Here is a 20,564-nt window from a genome sequence, read left to right as displayed (position 1 = left end):
CATAGAAGTGCGCATTCTGATGTAGCCACGTGACGCCTTTCCATAAAGATGATAGCATTTATATCCAACACACTGCCTGCAGCTGACATCGTAAAGCTGTGCAGCATGTAATGCTGGTAATGGTAAGAGCTTTGGGAGTTCTTACCCGGTGAGGTGAGCTTATCTGCACAGACAGCATGTGTATTCATTTAATCTGAGTTCAACATCAGGTGTCAAGTACGATTAAAACTGATGCACATGCATTTGGCAAAATGCTTTTAACAGTATGGATTTTCGTGCTCACAAGTGCCTCATCAAGCCCCAGTCGTGTTGTGCTTTTGCCATCAAGTGATTACATTTTAATGAGATGCAGGTACATTCGTTGCTAGTACCTTATGACAAAAAAAAACAAACAAACAAAAAACCAGTTTAGGATGAATATCGGGTTTTTTTACTCTTGTCAGGGCGTTGCTCCCTAATTTTCTCTCCTGCTGAAACATTGCTGACCTTCCTGTTGGGCGTGCCATGTTGGAGTGACAGCTGGTGTGATGTAATAACACCCCCTCCAGTAGACAAGTTATAAAGAGCAATATCTAGTTCCATGGATTGAGATAAGCTTAGGTAGATTAATGCTCGGGACACTGAAATGTTTGTTGTATAAAAGCTCTGTTTATAAAACAATGTGTCATTGCCCTATATGAAAAACTGATCTGGCAGATGGCCCGAGTTCCTCCATGTTAAAGGCACTGCTAGTCTATGGTTTGTGCTGCTATGGCTTAATGGGATTTAAGACTCTTCATTCAAATGAATTATATATAGAAAAACTGGGATTATTTTACAGGCTGTTAATCTCTCTCTCTCTCTCTTTTTTTTTTTTTCAAAACTGAGCCTGCCCCACGGTTTTAGCATTCGTGGAAAAGTGGAGCGACTGTGAGTGCTACAATCAATGAACGCTAGAGTGCAGGCGGCCTATCAGCTCAGAGAGCCAGAGAGATGCCCTGTGGACCGTTTCACTAACGTGAAGCGTGCTCAGTCGATTTGACTCACTTCAGCCCCGCTGCCGTGCCTGCCTTTCCAGAAGCGTTCCCGTCCTGCTCCACAACGACAGACACGAGGCTTCACCAGAGCTTCTCCATCACCGACAACTCACCGCTTCCGTGCCCTTTTCCAGCTTCATCCCTTCAAGCTTTGGCTGCTTGCGACTCAGGAGCGAGGCTTGAGCACCGGTCTGCCTCAGCATCCCGGATCATCCAGCTACTTGCCAGACAAATAAAACTCTGGTGAAAACAATTCTTAAAGCTACAGCAGAGGCGCTTCCGCTTCCTTAACTGAGCGTGCAGTTCAAAAATCAGCGCCGCCACCCGATTCCCACTACACATCCCATCATGCCTCACTCCTTCCAGCAGAAAAAAGGTGAGTAAAAAATGGAAAAAATTGGGGGCTGCTGCTGGTTAATGAATGACGATTGTAGCTTTGCTGAAAAGGGAAGAAATTATCAGCAAACGTTTAATTAATTGAAATGTATTTGAAATTTCTGAATCTGTTGAATGCTAATTTACTTTTGTCCATCGTACAAGAGACAAAGATATTCCAACAGGTTAAGAAATAACATTACAAGCATATAAAATAGCATTTTAGCATTTTGCTAAGTTATTATTATAAACTAAATTCCTTTGTTGGACCTTCTAATTGTATTTAATTTGGCTTCTGAGGTAGGACAGGCTAACCTGATTGAAAGTATTTCCCTTTTTTTTGTCATTCATAAGTCAAAGTAAGAACATCACACCTCAGCAGGATGGCAGACAGCCAAACACTTTGACAGGAAGGCCAGAAACTGCTTGCTAACACCTGTATTGATAAATTTCCATATATCTTTCATGTCAGTCAGTTAATCTCTGAGATCAAATCAATATACTGCTGAATTGTCTGCGCAGCCACAATATGAACAACCATGCAAAGTAACAAAAAAGGACATACAGTGAGTGCAGGTCATGATAAAACAACTGTCATCTGATAAGCAAATGGAAGTACCGACTCCAATAAATAATGCCCTCACAGCTTTTATCTGCAATATGTAAAAACATGTAAAATAGACATTTAGCGCAAGCAAAGATACGATATGAGCAATTTCAGGGAGCTTTTTGATTCACTTTTGATTTTCATGCCAAGTGTACACTCCAAAAAATCTTCTCGTGAGTGCACAAAGGACACAAAACAACACAAAGGTGAGTGGTTTAGATAAATCTATGTTCCGCAAAGGCTAAACTCTTTGGGTGTAATGTTTTGTTTTACAGTTAGAAGAACGTTAGTGTTCGCTGCAATCCACACTTTGGTTGGAAAACTTGGTCTTTTAATTTTCTGTTATGTGGTGATGTGTACTAAGAACTGTTTGTGGTCCCGTGCATGCAGAGCACAGCATCTCTGAGAGTGCAGCAGATATCAAAGGTAGCTGTGCGCGTGATGTAGAGCAGATAACAATTATGAGAATGTGTCGAGCGCAGGATCTGTCACAATATGAACTTCCACCTGGCATTTCCTGGGCTGTGGAGATGCTTTTAATGAAGGCACAAAGGGATGCGGTATATGTTACTAACTTTGAATCAAAAATGCATTCACTGCCAAAAAAAAGCGAGCCTTTATTTTAAACTCGGTCAAATGGTTAATGAGGTGTGACGCTTATAGGAGCTGATTTTTTTTTTTCCAGCAAAAATAATCCGTGGGAGTTTTTCTCTTTTTTTTTCCTTTTTTAATCATTCAGAACAAAGAGCTGTCTGGTTTTATATATTAACTGGGTGTGGGTGCTGATGAGGCAGTCAGTGTTGTGAGAAAATGAAACACATTTTGAGAAAACTTGCACGTATTTTTTTAAGCTTTGCTTGGAAAAAAGGAAAGTCGTGGCACTTTCTTTGTTTGCATATTAACATTTGAAATGTAAATGTGCATTAATAAATTATGCACGATATTTTCCTTGATATTTTATTTACATTAAACGCTGGAATTATCTTCCACTTGAATCCACGTCAGCACCCAGAGTTTTCTGACTTCTGGGGCTTGGTGGGATTGCTTTCATCCCACGTTTCCACATTGGATTTAAATCCATTTACTGCTCGACTGGAGGATAGCACAAAAAAGCTGACGTAAAAATACAGCTGTATACAAATAGAGGCTGGCAACAATGGATGCGGATGTGGAATCTCGACCAAAACATGAGGGCTCATGTCAGAGCTCCTGTGTTTGTACCGAAAGGCGTTTTATATTTGGAACTGCAGTGACTTCCCATATCTGGATTTGAGGTAGTTAAAAATGTATATTAGTCTAACAAGAATTTTACCCAGGACTGCATTCATATTTTAGGAGTTTTCTAGCACAGAAGCAGCAGAGACAGGGAGCTGAAGTGCTGGATGTGTTGAGTGCACTGTTGCTGCTTTGTACGTAGTTCTTGTTGAACTGTGGCCTAGAGCTAGGTGTGTTTAATTCCCATTTAGCCAGCCCTGTAGACCAGTATCAGCAGTTGGCACTGGATACAGGCGGCTACTTTGACCTGGCAGTGGAAGCAGTGCAACATGTGAGAATTTGATATGGTGAAAATCAAAATTGGGCCACAGCATGATGGAGTGTGAGGGCAAGAGAGAGGAAAAACCAGCAAAGGCAGAGCTGCAACAGTTAAATGGGGGAGGAGTGGGGGGCGACGTGAGAGCTCAGTCCCTGCTAACAAAACACACTGCTGTGACTGCATCTGTGTGGAGTGAATTTCTACAAACTCATGTTTGCAGCAGTGCTCCCACTGAGTGTTCCCCTTCAGTTTTACTTTTACTTGACAAACGCTTTAGCGTCGCTGTGCAGTGGGAGTGAACATTCAGAACATTCACAAGAATTCAAACTGGTTTAGCAGCTTTGAGCCTGGACCGTTTACATCCCCGCAAACCTGTTGACAGGGGAAGATTCCACCAACACAGTGGAAATACACTCCAAATGTTACCTCTGTTGCCTAAACACTGAGAACGGCAAGCTTGGAATTAATCGTTTTGAACCTGCGCGCTCAGCATTTTCACAAAGGTCTGTTTACAGTGCATCGCTTTTAACATGAGACACTGAAATCACTGTTGCCATTAGCTGAGACAGCGTGTTTGTGTTTTCTCACTGTGTCACCAAAGAGCTGAACAATGTCTCAATTACGTCCAATCACAGTGTGAAATTAATATGCTGAACTGCAGAAGCAGGTGTTTTCCAGAGACGCAGCACAGCAATGCTTCCCTACCCACTGCATCCCAGTAAGATAAACTTAAGTTACTTTTCATCCATGCAACATTAAATTTTAATGAGGAATTAACTAAATTGCTGTAAAACAGTGGAATTCTGTGCATTTTGATGCCTTTGAGGGGAAAACATTAACCTATGTGCATGTGCAGATTTTTATGTTAGAATTCAGCATTTCTTCTCTGGTGAGACTCGCATGAGCTCGACTAACTATAAAACTTATATTCTTTACAGCAGATTACCAAAGAGGTGTTCAAATAAAAATAGTTTATTAAGATCGGAACAGGAACAAAAAATAACAACCAATTAACTAACGCTATTACACTGTAACGCTTCTGTTATATACAGCAAATTACCATACCTTAAATAAGCATTAAAATAATTGTATAATGGCAACCAAACAACTGACATTATTATACTGTACATAATAAATAACCATGAATTTACAGTAAGAAATTATAGTGATTTTATTGGAACATTGAAATGAGTTTAGCAGCAACCCAACAACTAGCAGCACTGTAAAGCTCGCATTTTTACACAGCAAATTACCGTCTTTTTTCTATTGAAAGAAACCATTTTTTGAGATAATAATAGAAATATAAAAATGACAGATTACGATACCACAAGATTCATATTCTAGGGAGCAAATAGCTGTAATTTTCTTACAGTAAGACTCAATTGAAAATATAACAGGCCCATTAAAATAATAGTATAATGTGATCAAAACAATATCGTATGGCACAGCAAATCATTTTTTCTAGTAAGAACTCTATTGAGATTATAGTGGGAACATTAAAATAACAGAAAGCCTAAAATGGAGTAGATAACATCTTAGAAGCAGCCAAATGTTGTGTCAGTATTTAACAGGAAGATTTTCTGTTCATTTTGTCAGTGTTTAGGTCAGTTTGAATTCAAAAAGCTGATCTTTTTATCTATCCGTTTGGGAGTACAGTGGTTATGAATCCAGTGCACATGCCAGAACACACAGACAAAACAAAAATGCTGGGATATGAGAAAGGAGCATTGAAAAATTTCCAGTGCACTTCCAGCATACCAAGATATACAGCTTGATGCTAACTAATAGGTGTTGTGACAGTAGAGCAGGAAAGGGGGGTTGATTCAGAGAGATGGTTCTTATTGGATCATTACTGAGGGTGGTGCAAAGAAATAAGACCCACTTGTTTACCATTTGAATCCTTGCGCTAAAGTTGCCTGTCAGAATGCGGATACCTCTATTAAAATACAAAACTGAATCCACATGGAGATGCATAACAAGGCTTTGAAAAGTAATGTCTGCGAAAGTTGTTTCCAAATTTAACAACTCCTCGTGTGCACATAGAACTCGAACGCTTTGCAGCCCTGGGCGTGTGAAAGAAAATGCAAGCCCTCAGATTGTGAAGATATGTGAAGATGGTAGAGATTGCCGCATGCTTCCACTATTTATTCTCATGTTCCGTGGAAGAAACTGACCCATCAACCAGCAGATGGCACACTGGCAGGAGACTGTTTTCGGTATGTGTGGAAAATTCCAACAAGTTCGACTCTGCAGACTGCATTCCTGACTCCTCTCGGCCGGCCTTGAGAAAGTCCTGAATCTACATGCTTTGATATGACTAAATTGGAATTCTAGCCTACCATCACGCCTCTGCTCTGACTATAACCTTAGCATGTAGCTTGCACAGGCAAACTAGTGAACTCAAGGTTATCCGCATAGGCGCACTGAAGAAACTTGCTCCAAAACTTACTTTTCTTGCAAGTGGGATGATATTTTTGTTTTGGAAATAACATGATAAAAAAAATCTTTCTCAAAGCTTTTCAGGACCTATGCTATTGAACAGTGTAAAAATACACTGATGACAATTTAGGAAAGCACCCTTTGAATAAAATGCATTTGCAAAAATGGTCAATGGTCATTTTTGTTATGAACATATAATCATTGTTCTCCTTTTAGATAAATGTGAACGTCTGCAAGCTCTTTATCTCTGTGATTCTGAGCTGCTGGTAATCTTCCTGTGTGTGTGTGCGCGCGTGTGTGTGTTTAACCTTGTCAAGGGGCACGAAAACCAACGTTCAAACTCGAACGTGTGAGTGCAGACACACGCGGCAGTATTGTTGCAAACAGACATGATTTCACGTCACAATATGACTCGTCTGTTAATTAAAAAAGCAGAAGGCAAGATTCTGAGCAACATGAGCTCATCGTTACCTGCACAGGAAGTCTTTTGAAGTGAATTTATTTATTACACCTCATGTTGCTGTAAATCATGCATGCAGTACGGTGTGTTTACAATCACCTCATCAAACGGAGGATCAAGGAAAACGTACAAATGCATACAATAAGATGTGGAAAACAAACCTTTTTCACTGCCACACTGCAGTCGTGCCACAATTCAGACCTGCAGTAGTGATTGTGTTTTACAAAGAGAAACTTAGTTGTGGACAAACGCAGAAAGAAAAAAAAAAATGCTTCTGGGATGCATGGAGTTAAAAAAAAAAAGTGAAACTCAACAATATAAAAAGAAATTCTTTTAAAGAAAGGAACTAAAAAGACCTCTGTAGCTAACAGCATTATCTGTTTGGTGTTACAGTGCGGTTGCATCATGCCTCTCAGAACAAAACTCCACACTCACATCTTTGCTGACAATGAACACTGAAGTTGGCAGAAATTTGCTGTGAAACGAGACAAAAGTGTGCAGTTTATGAAAAAAAAAGTGAGGCAACCTCCGGGCCTCAGGCTTTTGTCAGTGGGCATTTCTATTCAATGACCTATCATGCTCCAAGTATAGGCAATGATACGGCTTAGAGACGTTTCACATTGTGTCAGAAGTGTACAAGATTTTTTTTTAAATGTGCAGCTGTTACCGGTCGGTCAGACTTGAATCACTGTCACAGCCTGTTTATATTGTCTCTGAACGGCGTGGTGCTCAGACAAAGGAGCCGAGATCCAGATGTCACGAAGGCTTGTTTAATTGTACAGCCTGAAAGAAGATCAAGGATTAACCGATAAACTGTTCATAACGCGATAATACACTCTCAATCAGTTCAGACGGGGGCATATTGATCAGCCACTCAGCACTGTCTCTCTGTCCTCTGTAAGTGGGTCATTTATTTTTGCTAGGAACTGGTTGAGTAAAAGTTTGCCAAGGATTTGCAGTAATTATCTCTTCCTTCTATAGCCGGGCACAGCATGGGGCCTTGGTAAATTACACATCTCTCTCCGAACTCCTGGATGGTTTATGGCCGTGCATTATGCATAACTGTGCTGGAGCGCCTTAAACATCCCCCAAGTGGATTGAAATAAAGTTGACGCTGCTCTTTGTTTGGAGCTCAACATAGTCTTTATTTGGCAATGCTGAATCGGAGATTGCTGTAAAAGCGCGCGTCTTAATTATTTTGGAGACTTTCCCCCCCCCTCTCCCCAATGGTTTGTGAACACCTGGAGTGTTTTTAGTGGGATGCCGGATCCAGATGGGCGGATGCTCGGGCAATCCACGGGGAAATGATGGTTACAGAGTGTGTCGCCATGCAAAGGGTTAATAAAAAAAAAGAAAGAAGGAAAAGAAAAGGAAACGCAGTTTGTTGTTCACTGAATTCAGAGGTAAAGGGCTGTGAAAAAGCAATCTGTGGTGTCAGATATTTTGAAACTATTTTCTCTCAGAAAAATGTGACCTGTGGACAATTAGAAAAAACGTGTAAAAAAAACTATGAATTTTATATAAATGCATTAAATTACAAAAATGTAAACGATAGACTACAAAGACTTTATCTAAAGCTAGAAAGAAAGGAGAAAGGTACTGACTGTGCGGATAGCTTTATAAAATAAAATACAAATCCACATAACACAGTTGTATGTTCCACTAAAATACATCTTCAGTCACTCTTTGCCCTTTAATATTTACAGTAAATGCACATCAGACGCATTATTTGAATATTTAATCAGTGCTACCCACTACATATCTCATAAAACACAAGAGAAACCACAAATGTGAATTACTTGGAGACTTGTGTCTCTTCTTTCGAGGAGACATAAGTCTATTATTCATTCGACCTAATAATTCCAATAATTACTGTTATTTTGTGTTATATTCTCCAGCTCAGCAAATGCTCCTTCTGTGCCAAGGAGTGAACGGGATGAGAAAAGACGGGGAATCCGTGGTTTGGAATCACCACAAGCAAAGTTTCCAGGGTGAGTCACTGACAGTAAATGCTAGCCCACAAACTCATGAAATGAATAGTACTTTTCAGTTATTGGCATCCCCTAAACGAGACCAAGAAGCCAACTATTAGCGAGTAATAAGCGCACAAATTCACACCACTTCTCCCCTCGATGTAGGGATGTAACAAATCTATACACTTGGTTCTAGTTTCACGCAGAAGCCCAAGTGCTGCTGCTGCTGCTGCTGGTTTCAGATGAGGAAAGCACCAAGTAAAACACACTTCCACTAGGCTGAGGAGTTTATTCTTGCCCAACTCTGCGAAATGATGCAACAGGGAGTACACATGCCTTAAATTTTTTTTTTTTTAAAAAAGTAGAGTGGGGGGAAGAAAATCACAGCAATGCATTTAATTAATTTTCCAGGAATCTTTCACTTTGCATTTAAAGTGTGCACATCACCTGACAGGCATCCTCCCCTTCCCAATTAATCCCAGTAATCCAGTCAGAAAAACAGGACAAGTACATGCAGCATGAAACAGAGTACAAGTTCCCCGTCTATTACATTATAATAGCGCCAAAAACACACCACCTATGAGCCTGACATCTCACCTCCTCACATAATTTAAAACGTTATTAAAAATATAAATGCATTCACTCCTGTGCAGTCTTCTTCCTCAGCTCACCTCATGCTCTCTGCAAGTTTCCTACACAATCTCAAAGTTCATTTACCGAAGCTCTCAATTACTAGCAGCTGTTTTAGCGACAATCCGCTCAGATTCACCTGCTTTTACAGCAAAAACCAAAAGGCAGAGGCAGTGCAAGAAACCGCTACGCGCGCATGAGAATATCACAAGAAAAACTCTCAACCTACCGAGTGAAAAATCTGATTAACTGAAAGAAGAAGAAAAAAACACCCCAAAAACAAAACAAGTGGCATCCACACTGCTCAACAGGCTGCCTACAGTACTTGTGAATAATAAATCTATCGAAGCTTTCCTTTTGCAACAAACCCCCGGTGGTGACTCGCTGTATTCTCCGTCTATGTGGCCACAGCAAACCTGCAGGAAACCAAAAAGAAAAAAGAACCGTGGACATGGAGAGGAGCGAGCCTGTCCGCATGGGCCTAATTAAGAGGGCTGTCTGTGTGCTGTACATGTAGGGTCTGTGTGTTAAATGCGACGACGGGCAGCCAAACGATGCGCTGCTTAAGTCATGGAATATAAATTAGTTCTGAGAATTTCGGGGGCCGGGTTTAAGGAACTGGTGACGTCGCCTGCTCGACGTCCTGTGACTGCGGATCGAACCAAAAGGCGGGGGACGTGGCTGCTAAATGTACATATTTTTAAAAAATTATACACATTTTTGCGCTTGTTTAAACGCTGCGTTTAAGTTTTCTTGCCGTGAGAGCCGCTTTGTGTGAAAATCAGTGAGATATCTGCTCTGGAAACGGGTTGTTTTAACTCGCAGGTCGGGAGGCGTCTCTCCCCTGCCCCGGGAGAGTGGTACGGTCCGGGGCTCAAATTCCGAGAATTGTGCTCGTCTGATTCTTAGAACTGGGGTTCTTAGAAGTGGTGATGCAAGAAGTTTCTAGGAAAGCGCTACCAGGTGATTTTTTAAATTCCATATTATTTTTTTTATGCTTTAATTTGGCGCGAAGTTGTTATGTGTTATGTGTTGCTGCTGTTTTTGACATGTCTGCCGGTGCTTTGTGTGCTTGTCGGGCTGTTTGAGGGGCTGTGACAGCGCGAGCGGCTGCTGCTCTCAGCCCGGTCGCGCGCTCGCAGTGAGGCGGCGGGACTGAGAGCGGCGGCCGCCGCTGAGCTCCGGCTTGCGACGCTCGCGCTGACAGCCCGTCCTATCAGGAGGCTGTAGCGACGGCGGGGCTGGGTGAGCGTGTGCCGCCCGGAGCTCGCGTGAAATCAGGTGTCCAGGCGGTTGCGATCGCTCTCGCCCTGTGATTCACTTTGAGTGGGCTCGCTGCGCTGTCACACGAACTTTGCTGGCAGCGTGGCAGCCGCAGGTTCTCAGCGTTTTTCTTTTTTCCTCCGTAATTTGCTCTAATGGAGCGCAAAGAGCTGCTCACAGCGAGCCCCGCTGTTACCGTAACACTGGAGCGGAAATATTAGAGTTGGAAGGTGTGTGTGTGTGTGTGTGTGTGTGTGTGTGAGAGAGAGAGAGGGAGACAGTGAGTGAGTGTGTGTGTGTGTGGTTTTTTTTCCGCGGCAGAGGCTACAAGTTGTCTCTCATGTTTCCACTGTGACAGCTCGCTGCATGATAACCAAACTACGCCGAGTTGAGAGCTTTTCACCCAGACGCGCGCAGTTTCGGTTGTGCAGTAATTTACGCGCAGTCTGAGACGAGAGACCCGAGAAATGAAAATAAAACTATAGATATTTTTAGATTAAAAATAAATACAAATGCGTCCTGTCATTGAAATGAAGTTTAATAGCTGTGATACTCCTCGGAGGTTTTCTGTTTCACAGGAGGAGGGGGGAAGTACTGAATAAAGTACTTCATGATTGGCCATCAGTCACTTTAAGGTGCATTCTGTTCTGGTTCTATTTTCGGACGTGTCTAGTTACACTGAAGTAAATATCCGGTTATGAGTCCCCTGCCGTCTCGTGAAGCCGATTCTTCCTTCAGTTAATTAAATGTTAGTTTTTTACTCGTGCAGTAATTGACCCAGAAATGCGCTTAAAGACATGCGCTGCGCAGCGCTGCGCTGCGGGGCTTCACCGGTTTTACCACAGCAAACAAGTCAAACTCTCACTTGTGTAACCCTCCCAGCTGCACCGGTGTGAGTTTAAAAAAAGTGTCATGGTGAGGACATCTTGCGGATGAATTTAAAATTTGGAGGTTATTTGTGTGCCAGCAAAAAGTTTAGAGTAATAACTTAGTCGAAACGATTCGCTTTTATTTGTGCAGCTGCGAATGCGCTGAAGGAGAGCTCCAACTCTGAGACCACAATGCCCATCTTACAGCTCATTAATGCGTAATGCGCAGGTGTTTGTTTTAAAAATGTGCACGTTTTAATGACCAACATGAACTTTCCTCTTTCTGCGGAGTGTATTTAAACCGTGCACATTTATATCGTCTGGAGGTCTGGATGCTCTTAAAATGCTCACGTGTGTAAAGGAGTTTGTTGCATTGAGCTGTTAACCAGAGGTTCAGAGAGAGAAAGTGAGGGGGAGAGAAATGACTCCAAAGGAAGAAATTTAAATGTCTAGACAGTGTTTACTTAATAAATGGCGCCGCCTTCTGGTGATGTGCGTGCTTCCTTCGGAGGATCGTCAGTAACTTGAGCCCAGTTCATCTACTTGAAGCACACATACTCTTTGTGGCACGGCAGCCAAATACAAGAATATTTTATTTAAACTTTATTCCAGTTTTAAAAATAAATAATCTATGCTTTTGCTCTTTCTTTGCAGAACTTGACAAAATGGCTTGCGCAGCAGACAGCTGCATACAGTTCACACGCCATGCAAGTGATGTTCTGCTCAACCTGAACCGGCTGCGCAGTAGAGACATCCTCACAGATGTCACTATCCTGGTCAACAGACAGCAGTTTCGTGCACACAAGACCGTTCTCATGGCTTGCAGGTGTGTGAAACTAAAATCTGCTTTTCTGCTGTTCCATTTCTTTTGAACAAGCGACTGATCTTTGCATGTCTGCTCCTTTTGTTTGCTGCAGTGGGCTGTTTTACACTATCTTCACTGACTCCCACAAGTGCAACCTTAGTGCAATCAGTCTGGACCCAAAGGTGGACCCAGAGGGCTTTGCCATCCTGCTAGAGTTTATGTACACCTCCCGTCTCACACTAAAGGAGAGTCTGATCATGGCTATCATGAATACAGCTATCTACTTGCAGATGGACCACGTTGTAGACACCTGCCACAGATTCATCAAATCCAGGTGGGTGGAAGCCAGTTTTGTTTTGTTTTTTAAATTGCAGATAAGAATAAATCGATGGTTAAGAGCACCTCCATGTTTACGGCATCCTCGTTCTCTTCACAGTGATCCGACTACCAAGCTGCCTAGAGATGAGTTTCTGGTCAGTCCCTTGGTTTTACCTCAGGATGTCCACGCTTACAGAGCTCATGATGTTGTTGACAGTTTGCACAGCCGCGTAGCTCCGTTCAGGGACGGGAGGCCCTACGGTTCAAACATGTTCAGTGGGGTCAGCACCCCCAGCAACTACCATCTCTACGGGCAGTTTCCCATGCCAGGATTCCCTTTCCCTCTCTGCAAGCTGGCCGATACCAAAAATGCTTTTGCTGACCTCTCGAAGAGCAGCATCCACCACAAGCACTGTCCTCCGCATGACAGTGGCATCAGGGCAGACTACAGCAGAGCCATTGGCACCAACTCCTCCGGCATCATTCACTCCACCACCTATGCTTCCAGGGAGGTAGGGAGAGACGATGAGATGAGGAAAGAGAGCCACGAGGGGGTCAGCCAGTCTGTCGGTTTCAGCACAAGGAAGCGTGCATTTCCCATGTTGTCCCTCGAGCACCAGAAAGACTTGGGCAAAGAGCACGCTCCTCAGGCCGAGGAAGATCTCATCCATCAGCACTATCCCCTGGGAATCTCCGCTGGACGCAAGAGCCTCATGAGCAGCCCGCAGAGCCCCCTCAAATCAGACTGCCAGCCCAACTCCCCGACAGAGTCCAGCAGCAGCAAGAACGCCAGCCTCTCCCAAGCCGCCGGAGCGCAAACGCCACAAGGCACGCAGGACCCCAAAGCTCGCAACTGGAAGAAGTACAAGTTCATCGTGCTGAATCAGAGCGCCAAGGAGGACAAGGTGGGGTTAAGGGATCCTGGGCTTCACTCACCTCAACGCCTCGCCCTGCAACCCTACCTCCACCCCAGCGACTCGGAGAACCTCGACCCACAAACGACGAGCAAGAGCAACAGCGAGGATCTACCAGTACCCCAGGCTAGTCGTCTCAACAACATCATTAACAGGTGGGTTTTCGTTTGACACGTACACATCTGCATGCTTTAAACAAAACAAGGAAATGTATAGTTGAGGTGATTTAAATGACACACTGGGCAGATTTCTTATTAAAAAAAAAAACAGGCATGAAGTGAAATTCAGTGTTTGTAAATATCAGGCAGGATAGTTGTAGGATGTTTATTTTTGTAATAAAATTGAAGATGTTGGAAGAATCTGATTTGAAATGTCTGACTGGATTAGTTTTCGATTTTGTGTCTGCAGTGCGCTTGAGGGGTCTCTGAGGAATGGCGATGGCCACCCTCCACACTACCTGAACCGCCTCACGTGCTCGTCCTGCGGCTCCCAGTCCCCGCAGCACTCGGAAGTCTGTCCCAACAACTCCAGGTCCCGTCTATCAGAGGAAATGTCAGAGCTTCATTCAGAATATTCAGACTCCAGCTGTGGTGAGTTTGGGATTTCTTTTCACCTCCAAAATGATTCTGCGCGCTTTCGGAGCACAAGTCAACATCAGCTTTTTCTCTTAAACAGAAAACGGCACGTTCTTCTGTAACGAATGCGACTCCAAATTTGCTGAAGACGAAGCTTTGAAACAACACATGCTTCAAGTACACAGCGACAAGCCATACAAGTGCGACCGCTGCCAGGCTGCTTTCCGCTACAAGGGCAACCTGGCCAGCCACAAGACTGTCCACACAGGTAAAAGCGATTCATGAGTCTCATTTATCTAACTCATCGGCTTTAGAGGCTGCTGAAATCTAAAGTGCTGCTTCTTGTTTTCAGGAGAGAAGCCGTATCGCTGTAATATCTGTGGTGCTCAGTTCAACAGACCAGCTAACCTCAAGACTCACACTCGCATCCACTCAGGAGAGAAGCCATACAAATGTGAGACGTGTGGAGCTCGTTTTGTACAGGTAATTACACCCTTACATTATTTTTTTATTTTTTTTAAACTGAAGCTGGTCTTACAAAAATTTTTCCATCGCTATTGTGTTATCAGCTAATAGTGCTAATGCTCGGATTTGAGCTGTAATTATGGGCAGCTGTAATCATATTTAGCTCGACAGGAGCGCCCATAGACGTGCTGATATAAAACATGTGATGTATGAAAAGTTTAATTTAAGTTTCACTCCCACTTTTTTTTTTTTTTTTTTTTCCCTCTCCAGGTTGCTCATCTGCGCGCTCATGTGCTGATCCATACGGGCGAGAAGCCATACCCATGCGAGATCTGTGGAACCCGCTTCCGTCACCTGCAGACGCTGAAGAGCCACCTCCGCATACACACAGGCGAAAAGCCCTACCATGTAAGAATGATACTTTAAAGTTAGAAACCTCCTGAGTCGAGTCCAACCAAAGCGAGTGAAAATAACGCCGCTGCGCTTTCTTTTTCAGTGTGAAAAATGCAACTTGCACTTCCGCCACAAGAGCCAGCTACGGCTGCATCTTCGACAGAAGCACGGCGCCATCACTAACACGAAGATCCAGTACCGTATGTCCACAGCAGACATGCCCACTGACTTGACAAAAGCATGCTGAGCCAGATGAAGGAAGCGGTTTTAAGAAGGCGATCTTGACCTTGGCATTTATGAACCCCAACTTGTACAATCATCCAAAATTGTAGTGCCACACTGTGTTTATTAGACATGTAAATTGGCTGCGTATGCCATTCTAAACGGGTTTCCACTACATGTGAACGTAGAGCCACATGGCATCTTAGTCACTTTATTGTTTCTATATAGATATAAATATATATATATGTATGTGGGGAGTGTTTTTAAGCTTTGAAGGTACGTATATATAAAGCTTTATTTTGTTGAGAAGGATGGAATGTAAACAATCAGTTTTTTGAAAAAAAACAGTATTTTATATCAGAGAACTTACTTTTCTGAAAGTATTGAAAATTTTGACGGGTGGTACATATATTTTAAGATAATGGGATTTGCGGCTGTATAGAGTTGTCTATACATGATTTTTATGTAGATGTACGTACATGTTGTCAAGTTGCCATATTCACGTGAGCGGGGAATTTAAAAAATAAAAAATTGGATTTGGTGTAAAACATATCAGATGTCTGCTGCTGTCTGAGGATGTGCATGAGGTACTCTCTAACCGGTGTCGGTTTCTGGCGTACACGAAGTGGGCAACTGCATAAATATTGTGACATATTGTGTAATTATATCCGTGGGATTGCTCTCTGCGGGCAGAGCCAATCTAAGTGTTGAAATGCATTTCAAGGTACTGCTTTGTAACGACCAAGAAAAACATTTTGCTTCAAATGTATTCGTATAGGTGTGACTTCTGTTGGTTGATTTGTTTTTCATAAGTGAAGGTTTACAGTTTTGCTCATTGTTCTAGACCCTACGGTAAAAGTCGTGTAAATGTCGAGGTTTTTTCGTTTTTGTAGATACACTGTGTATTCAATGTGCCTTTCTCTATGGTGACTGAATTCCTCTCCATTCAGCCCGGCTCTGTTAAGGTACAACTCAAGGACGCCACTTGTCCGAGATCCCTGTTTGTGTGTGAGCGTGTGAGTGTATATTTTTAAAAGCTCGTCACCAAGCTTTGAACGTGCAGACTCATCATTGTAAATCTTCAGGACTTGTTTTCGGATTGGATTTTTTTTTTTTTTTTTAAACTGCATTAAAATTATTGTACAACGTTATAGATGTATGAATGTAAAATAAAGGTATTGGATTTCTATGTATTAACTCAAGAGTGAGCCCTTTATTTTCTTTTACTTTGTGTTCATGAGGAATGTCCCTCGATCTACGGGCACACAGATTTGACTGGTGTTCCTGAAACACCGGCTGAAATTGGATGGTGATGGCGGCTGTAAATCAAAAGTATTCACCGTGTCGTTTTTCACTCAGTTTTCATGTAACATTTCAAACGATTGTACTGTCCACTCTGGTTACAGCTACAGACTCTAACAAGGATAAGAGAATGGAGAGATGATTTCAACCTTGTTTTTGGCTTTTGAACTCTTCTAAATATCCGTGTATTATCAGGGTCGGCTCAGCCAGATTTTTCCATTTAAAACCAAGGGAAAAAAAGCTATCAATAACTGAAGCACTCTGTTACCCCTGACACTTTCACTGTTTAACCCTGAAAGTGAGTGAGTAGCTGCATGTTTCTGTGCTTTAGTCTTTTCTTTTTAAGTTAATTGCTGCCATGAATTCATTAGTACTGTATACCTCTCCTGCAACTTTTTACTGGAATTAGGCCATTGGTGTTGGTGGAGCAAGGATCAGAGGAAGCTGCATGGGAATATGCTTTAATTTTATTGTAATTTCCCAGTTGTAATCGCTACAGTGTGATATTCCTGTGAAACACAGCAGACGGACGGAAACAGACGTGCTGCTGCAGGAAGCTTGATGCCCAAAATGCTGAAGAAAACAGCAACAGCATGAAGGAGGTCAGACGGGCTAAATCCTTTTGCATAAAATTTTTTTTTTTTTAAATGACCATTAATGACATTTAAACATCTCACAGCGTGAAAGTCATTAAAGTATTCTTCTGTAAAATGTAACAGGCTCATTTCAGTCAGCTCGGTAGCTGGAAGGACAGATCACAGCCTGCAGCAGTTTTAATGTCTGCGACGTGGAGTAACAGAAACAAGCACCGGTACCCTGGATGTTTGAGCACTTTGATTATTCACTGGAAAAAACTTTGAAAAATTCTGGGTAAAATTTTCAAGGTTCATATTACCATAAGTTAGATAAGTTAATGTTTTACCTACATTTGATACATGGATTACTAGCTGTGATTCTTTCTGGGTCAAAAGTATTTTCTATTGCACTCATATTTCAATACTAATGAATGGAGCTTATGGCTGTGAAATGGAGATACAACACTGGTTGTTTACATGTGTATAACAGTTCAGACATGTCTAACAACTTCAGGCCCTAAAGAAGGACCTGGACCACAGATGCTTAAAAATGATGAACAAAAATAAATTTTGGCTTTAAATTGTGCTGCTTTGAGTTGGTCTAAACCTTTTTGGCTGCCGTTTTTAAGCACAGCTTAAATGTGATCGTCAGCCCTGAAAATCCGACGTGAACACTCCAGTACTCAAAAATACTGGAAAAGAAAAACAGTTCTTCAACAGCAAACCCCAAATCCTCCAACATGTCACCAAGATCATCCTAAAATAATTAATAAATCACAAACGTCATGAAAATATAAATAAAATAATGTTTATTTCCAAGAGGCATAAAAAAAGCCACAATTTGATAAGCAAAGTGTGCCTGTTATCATCAACATGAACATCACAGCAGGTTTCCTCTCTGGACTCTCTGATTAGTTTACTTCTATATAAAACCAAAAAAAGGGATCAAACGACGACGTCCAAACCGTCTTTGAGGTTAAAAAAAACAAAAACTGCTAATGACTGATCCCCAATGTCAAAGACACATTTTCAGAGACAAAGAGAGGCTGCACAAACTTAACCCAAAACCAGAACTACCCATTCATTGTTCTCCTTACCCCCCCACCCCCACCCCGCCCCGCAGCCCCGTCACTGCTTCTGCTGCATGGCTTCTTTCCGTGCAGCGTCCTGCAGCAGCTGAGTGTCCACTTCATCTGCCGGCAGCTGAACGTAACGGACCACCGATCCACGGATGAAGCAGTTTTTCACAGACAGCTGCAGCAAATGAAAACAGTCAGTGTGAAGACAGACAGCCGTCACTCTGTGCTGGAGCTGCTGGTGAGCTTTAAGGAGTGCACATCCAAGGACTTTCCTAATGACTGAACTCGTTTCTGATTTTATGCAACTTTTAAATAAGGAGCTAAAGTTTATAGTTATATTCTTGATGTTGTATTATAAAAATATCCAACTTTTCTTTTTCCTCTTGACCTCAATAAAAACTGAGCAGCAGCAAATGGAGCTCACATACAAGATGAAAACAAAGACTGAAATCTTGAAAGCTTTATGTGTTATAATACATGAAAAACATAATCAATGTAAAAGATATTTATGTAAACATATCTGTATATAAACTCGGGAGGAGCTGTTGTCTGTGTGTCTTTTTTGGGGGATAATTGAGCCCCTAAATATTTATCATGCATCATTCTGTGTGGAAAACAGAAGTCCTGCGTGCACTCTCACCGCTGGAATATTTATCTAATCAAAAGGTTCATCAGGTAGAAGGGCGACATTTCTACATTCTCACATACAGCAGCAGAGAATTTAGTTTCTTTTACTGGTTGTACAGACCTCTGTAGCAGAACCTTAAACCTTGTAAGTACACTGCAACAGCTCTTTTTTCTGTACATTGTAAAACTGTAAACACCTGTTTAGCAGCGACAGCCTCATCTGTTTCTTTAGTCTTTTTTTCCCCTGTATTAAATGTGGAAAGTCTCCAGAAGCAAAACTTACCATGTGTGGATATTTCTCCGGGTCTGTGACGCTGATGTCTGTGAGCTTAATGTTCAGGTACTGAAAGCGATGTGAAAACGGCATTTTAGTGAGCAATCATGCAGAAATGTAAAAGCTGAACAGCTTCCGTTTTAAAACAAATGAATTATTTCCAACCTGGTCAACAGAATGAAGCGTTCCACAGATGCTGAGGAGAGAAACACACATTCATGAACATGACTCTGTTCACAAATACAAACCAAAATTGCTCAATTAATCTTTAGATTATGAGGCTTGGGAACAGCTCATCAGTATTTGGGTGGAATTTACGGTCAGGTGTGCCCAGGTAAAGCAAACGCAACTTCTGAGGTTTTCTTTCTGACCTCAGGATTTCCATGCCACTTATTGATTAATTTATGGATATTTAAACATTTATTTCCACAGGTCTGGGTGGTGAAACAATAAGAATTATCACCAAAATATAATATTTTTAATACATCTATGTTTTGTCCACATCTGCAGTTACTTGCACATATTTTAGAAGCTGTTCTGGAAACGACAGGCATTAGCACAAACCTGTTGTTACATTTTAAAACCGTCACTACTGACAAGCATCAAGACCCTGCTCCAGAGTTTAACCCCGAGACGGGAACAGTTTGACTTAAAGAAAATCTTATTGTAGTTTGTTTGATCTACTCCGTCTATGACATATAAAAGTTGAATTAATCTTAAAACAAATGTAATTATGCGGCTGTGACCTGACAGGCTGCAACCTGGATTCATAATCTTGCTTTAAGCTACATTTAGTCCAGTTTCAATTGAAGTCACTTCAGATTTTATTGAGAAAAACAAAACAAAACACATCTCCAGCAAGAAGTCAACCACGACAATCATTTCATCAGTCATCAGTGTGACCAGTTACAAGAAATAAAACTGTTTCATGCAGATTAGTTCCATTTAAACAGTGACAGCTACAGTAATACGTAATAAATATTTCAGTGCTGAGCTCATAATGAAGACCCAGAGCCCACTGATCGCTGTCTAAGGCCTTTCACTGAACAACCACAGAGTAAAACACACAGGAAATGTTGTTGGCTTGACTTTCTGATAATGTGTATGATTGAGAGTCATCTGTTTGTGTTGGATTATTCTTGCAGAATCCAATAAAACGGAACTAAAGCTGAGAAGTATTAAAAACTGCTGCAATGAAATGAAGTGAAATTCAAATGAAAACTAATAAAAATTAATATTCAAATTGTGACTGTGGGAGCGCTGCTGCGTCTATCAACAAAGCTCCAAACAGCGATCGCCGACCAAACAACACAGGCCGGAAAACGGCAGGTTATGTGAGCGAATTGAACACGAATACTAACCTCAGGTCATTTTTGAGCTCCACCACGACGTCCTTCCCCACCAGCGACTTGAAAAACGAGTAAAAAAGCTGCGGAGCAGAAACACATGCTAACGTTAGCTGCACGGTTAGCGTTGCGGCCGGTTTCTTTTAAAGCTGACAGAATTAAGGTCACAGAGACACACCGAGGTGTGCCCGGGTCAGAGGCTCTCTCCGGCCGTACGTATCTGCTATAAACTCTACAGAAAAGTCATAATTTCATCGTGATTCCTTACCATTCTTACTGCTGCCCTCTCCTAGCCGCGCGTCGCCTGTCGATGACGTAACAACCCCTTAATATTTCTGAGACACACCAGGGTGTAATTACTAAAGTTCGCCACACAGAGGCGACAGAGCTAAGCTCAACGTTCATGTATGGGAAACGTTGCTTGCACAGGTGTTTATCTAATTGACTTAATTTTATTGTGATTTCAAAAAAATAAATAAATAAATAAAAACTTCATATGAAAA

At 42.0% G+C, this 20,564-nt stretch overlaps 2 protein-coding genes across 3 annotated transcripts; one reads left to right on the top strand and one right to left on the bottom strand.

Moving 5' to 3' along the window:
* The first annotated feature begins 863 nt into the window (after positions 1-863).
* bcl6aa (BCL6A transcription repressor a) lies at positions 864-16,060 on the top strand. Of its 2 annotated transcripts, XM_005451217.4 has the most exons (10): positions 864-1,392; positions 8,330-8,422; positions 11,821-11,992; positions 12,084-12,305; positions 12,408-13,358; positions 13,612-13,793; positions 13,879-14,046; positions 14,131-14,261; positions 14,514-14,651; positions 14,740-16,060. In XM_005451217.4, exons 1-10 carry the CDS (start codon positions 1,365-1,367, stop codon positions 14,881-14,883), a joined length of 2,229 nt encoding a protein of 742 aa, XP_005451274.1. In that variant the 5' UTR covers positions 864-1,364; the 3' UTR covers positions 14,884-16,060. The 2 variants fall into 2 exon arrangements, with proteins under 2 accessions (XP_005451274.1, XP_003444263.2); XM_003444215.5 differs by lacking the exons at positions 864-1,392; positions 8,330-8,422 and adding an exon at positions 9,883-9,997.
* A 1,467-nt stretch (positions 16,061-17,527) lies between these two features.
* Positions 17,528-20,450, bottom strand: smx5. The gene is made up of 5 exons (XM_005451215.3): positions 20,330-20,450; positions 20,077-20,144; positions 18,881-18,911; positions 18,725-18,784; positions 17,528-17,989 (listed from the first exon to the last, which is right to left on the bottom strand). Exons 1-5 carry the CDS (start codon positions 20,330-20,332, stop codon positions 17,864-17,866), a joined length of 288 nt encoding a protein of 95 aa, XP_005451272.1. The 5' UTR covers positions 20,333-20,450; the 3' UTR covers positions 17,528-17,863.
* Between the last annotated feature and the right edge of the window lie 114 nt (positions 20,451-20,564).

The sequence above is a fragment of the Oreochromis niloticus genome, linkage group LG23 (assembly GCF_001858045.2).
Source record: "Oreochromis niloticus isolate F11D_XX linkage group LG23, O_niloticus_UMD_NMBU, whole genome shotgun sequence".
Lineage (NCBI taxonomy): Eukaryota > Metazoa > Chordata > Actinopteri > Cichliformes > Cichlidae > Oreochromis > Oreochromis niloticus.
Note: the sequence above shows the minus strand (reverse complement) of the source record. Positions and strands in the feature narration are given on the sequence as shown.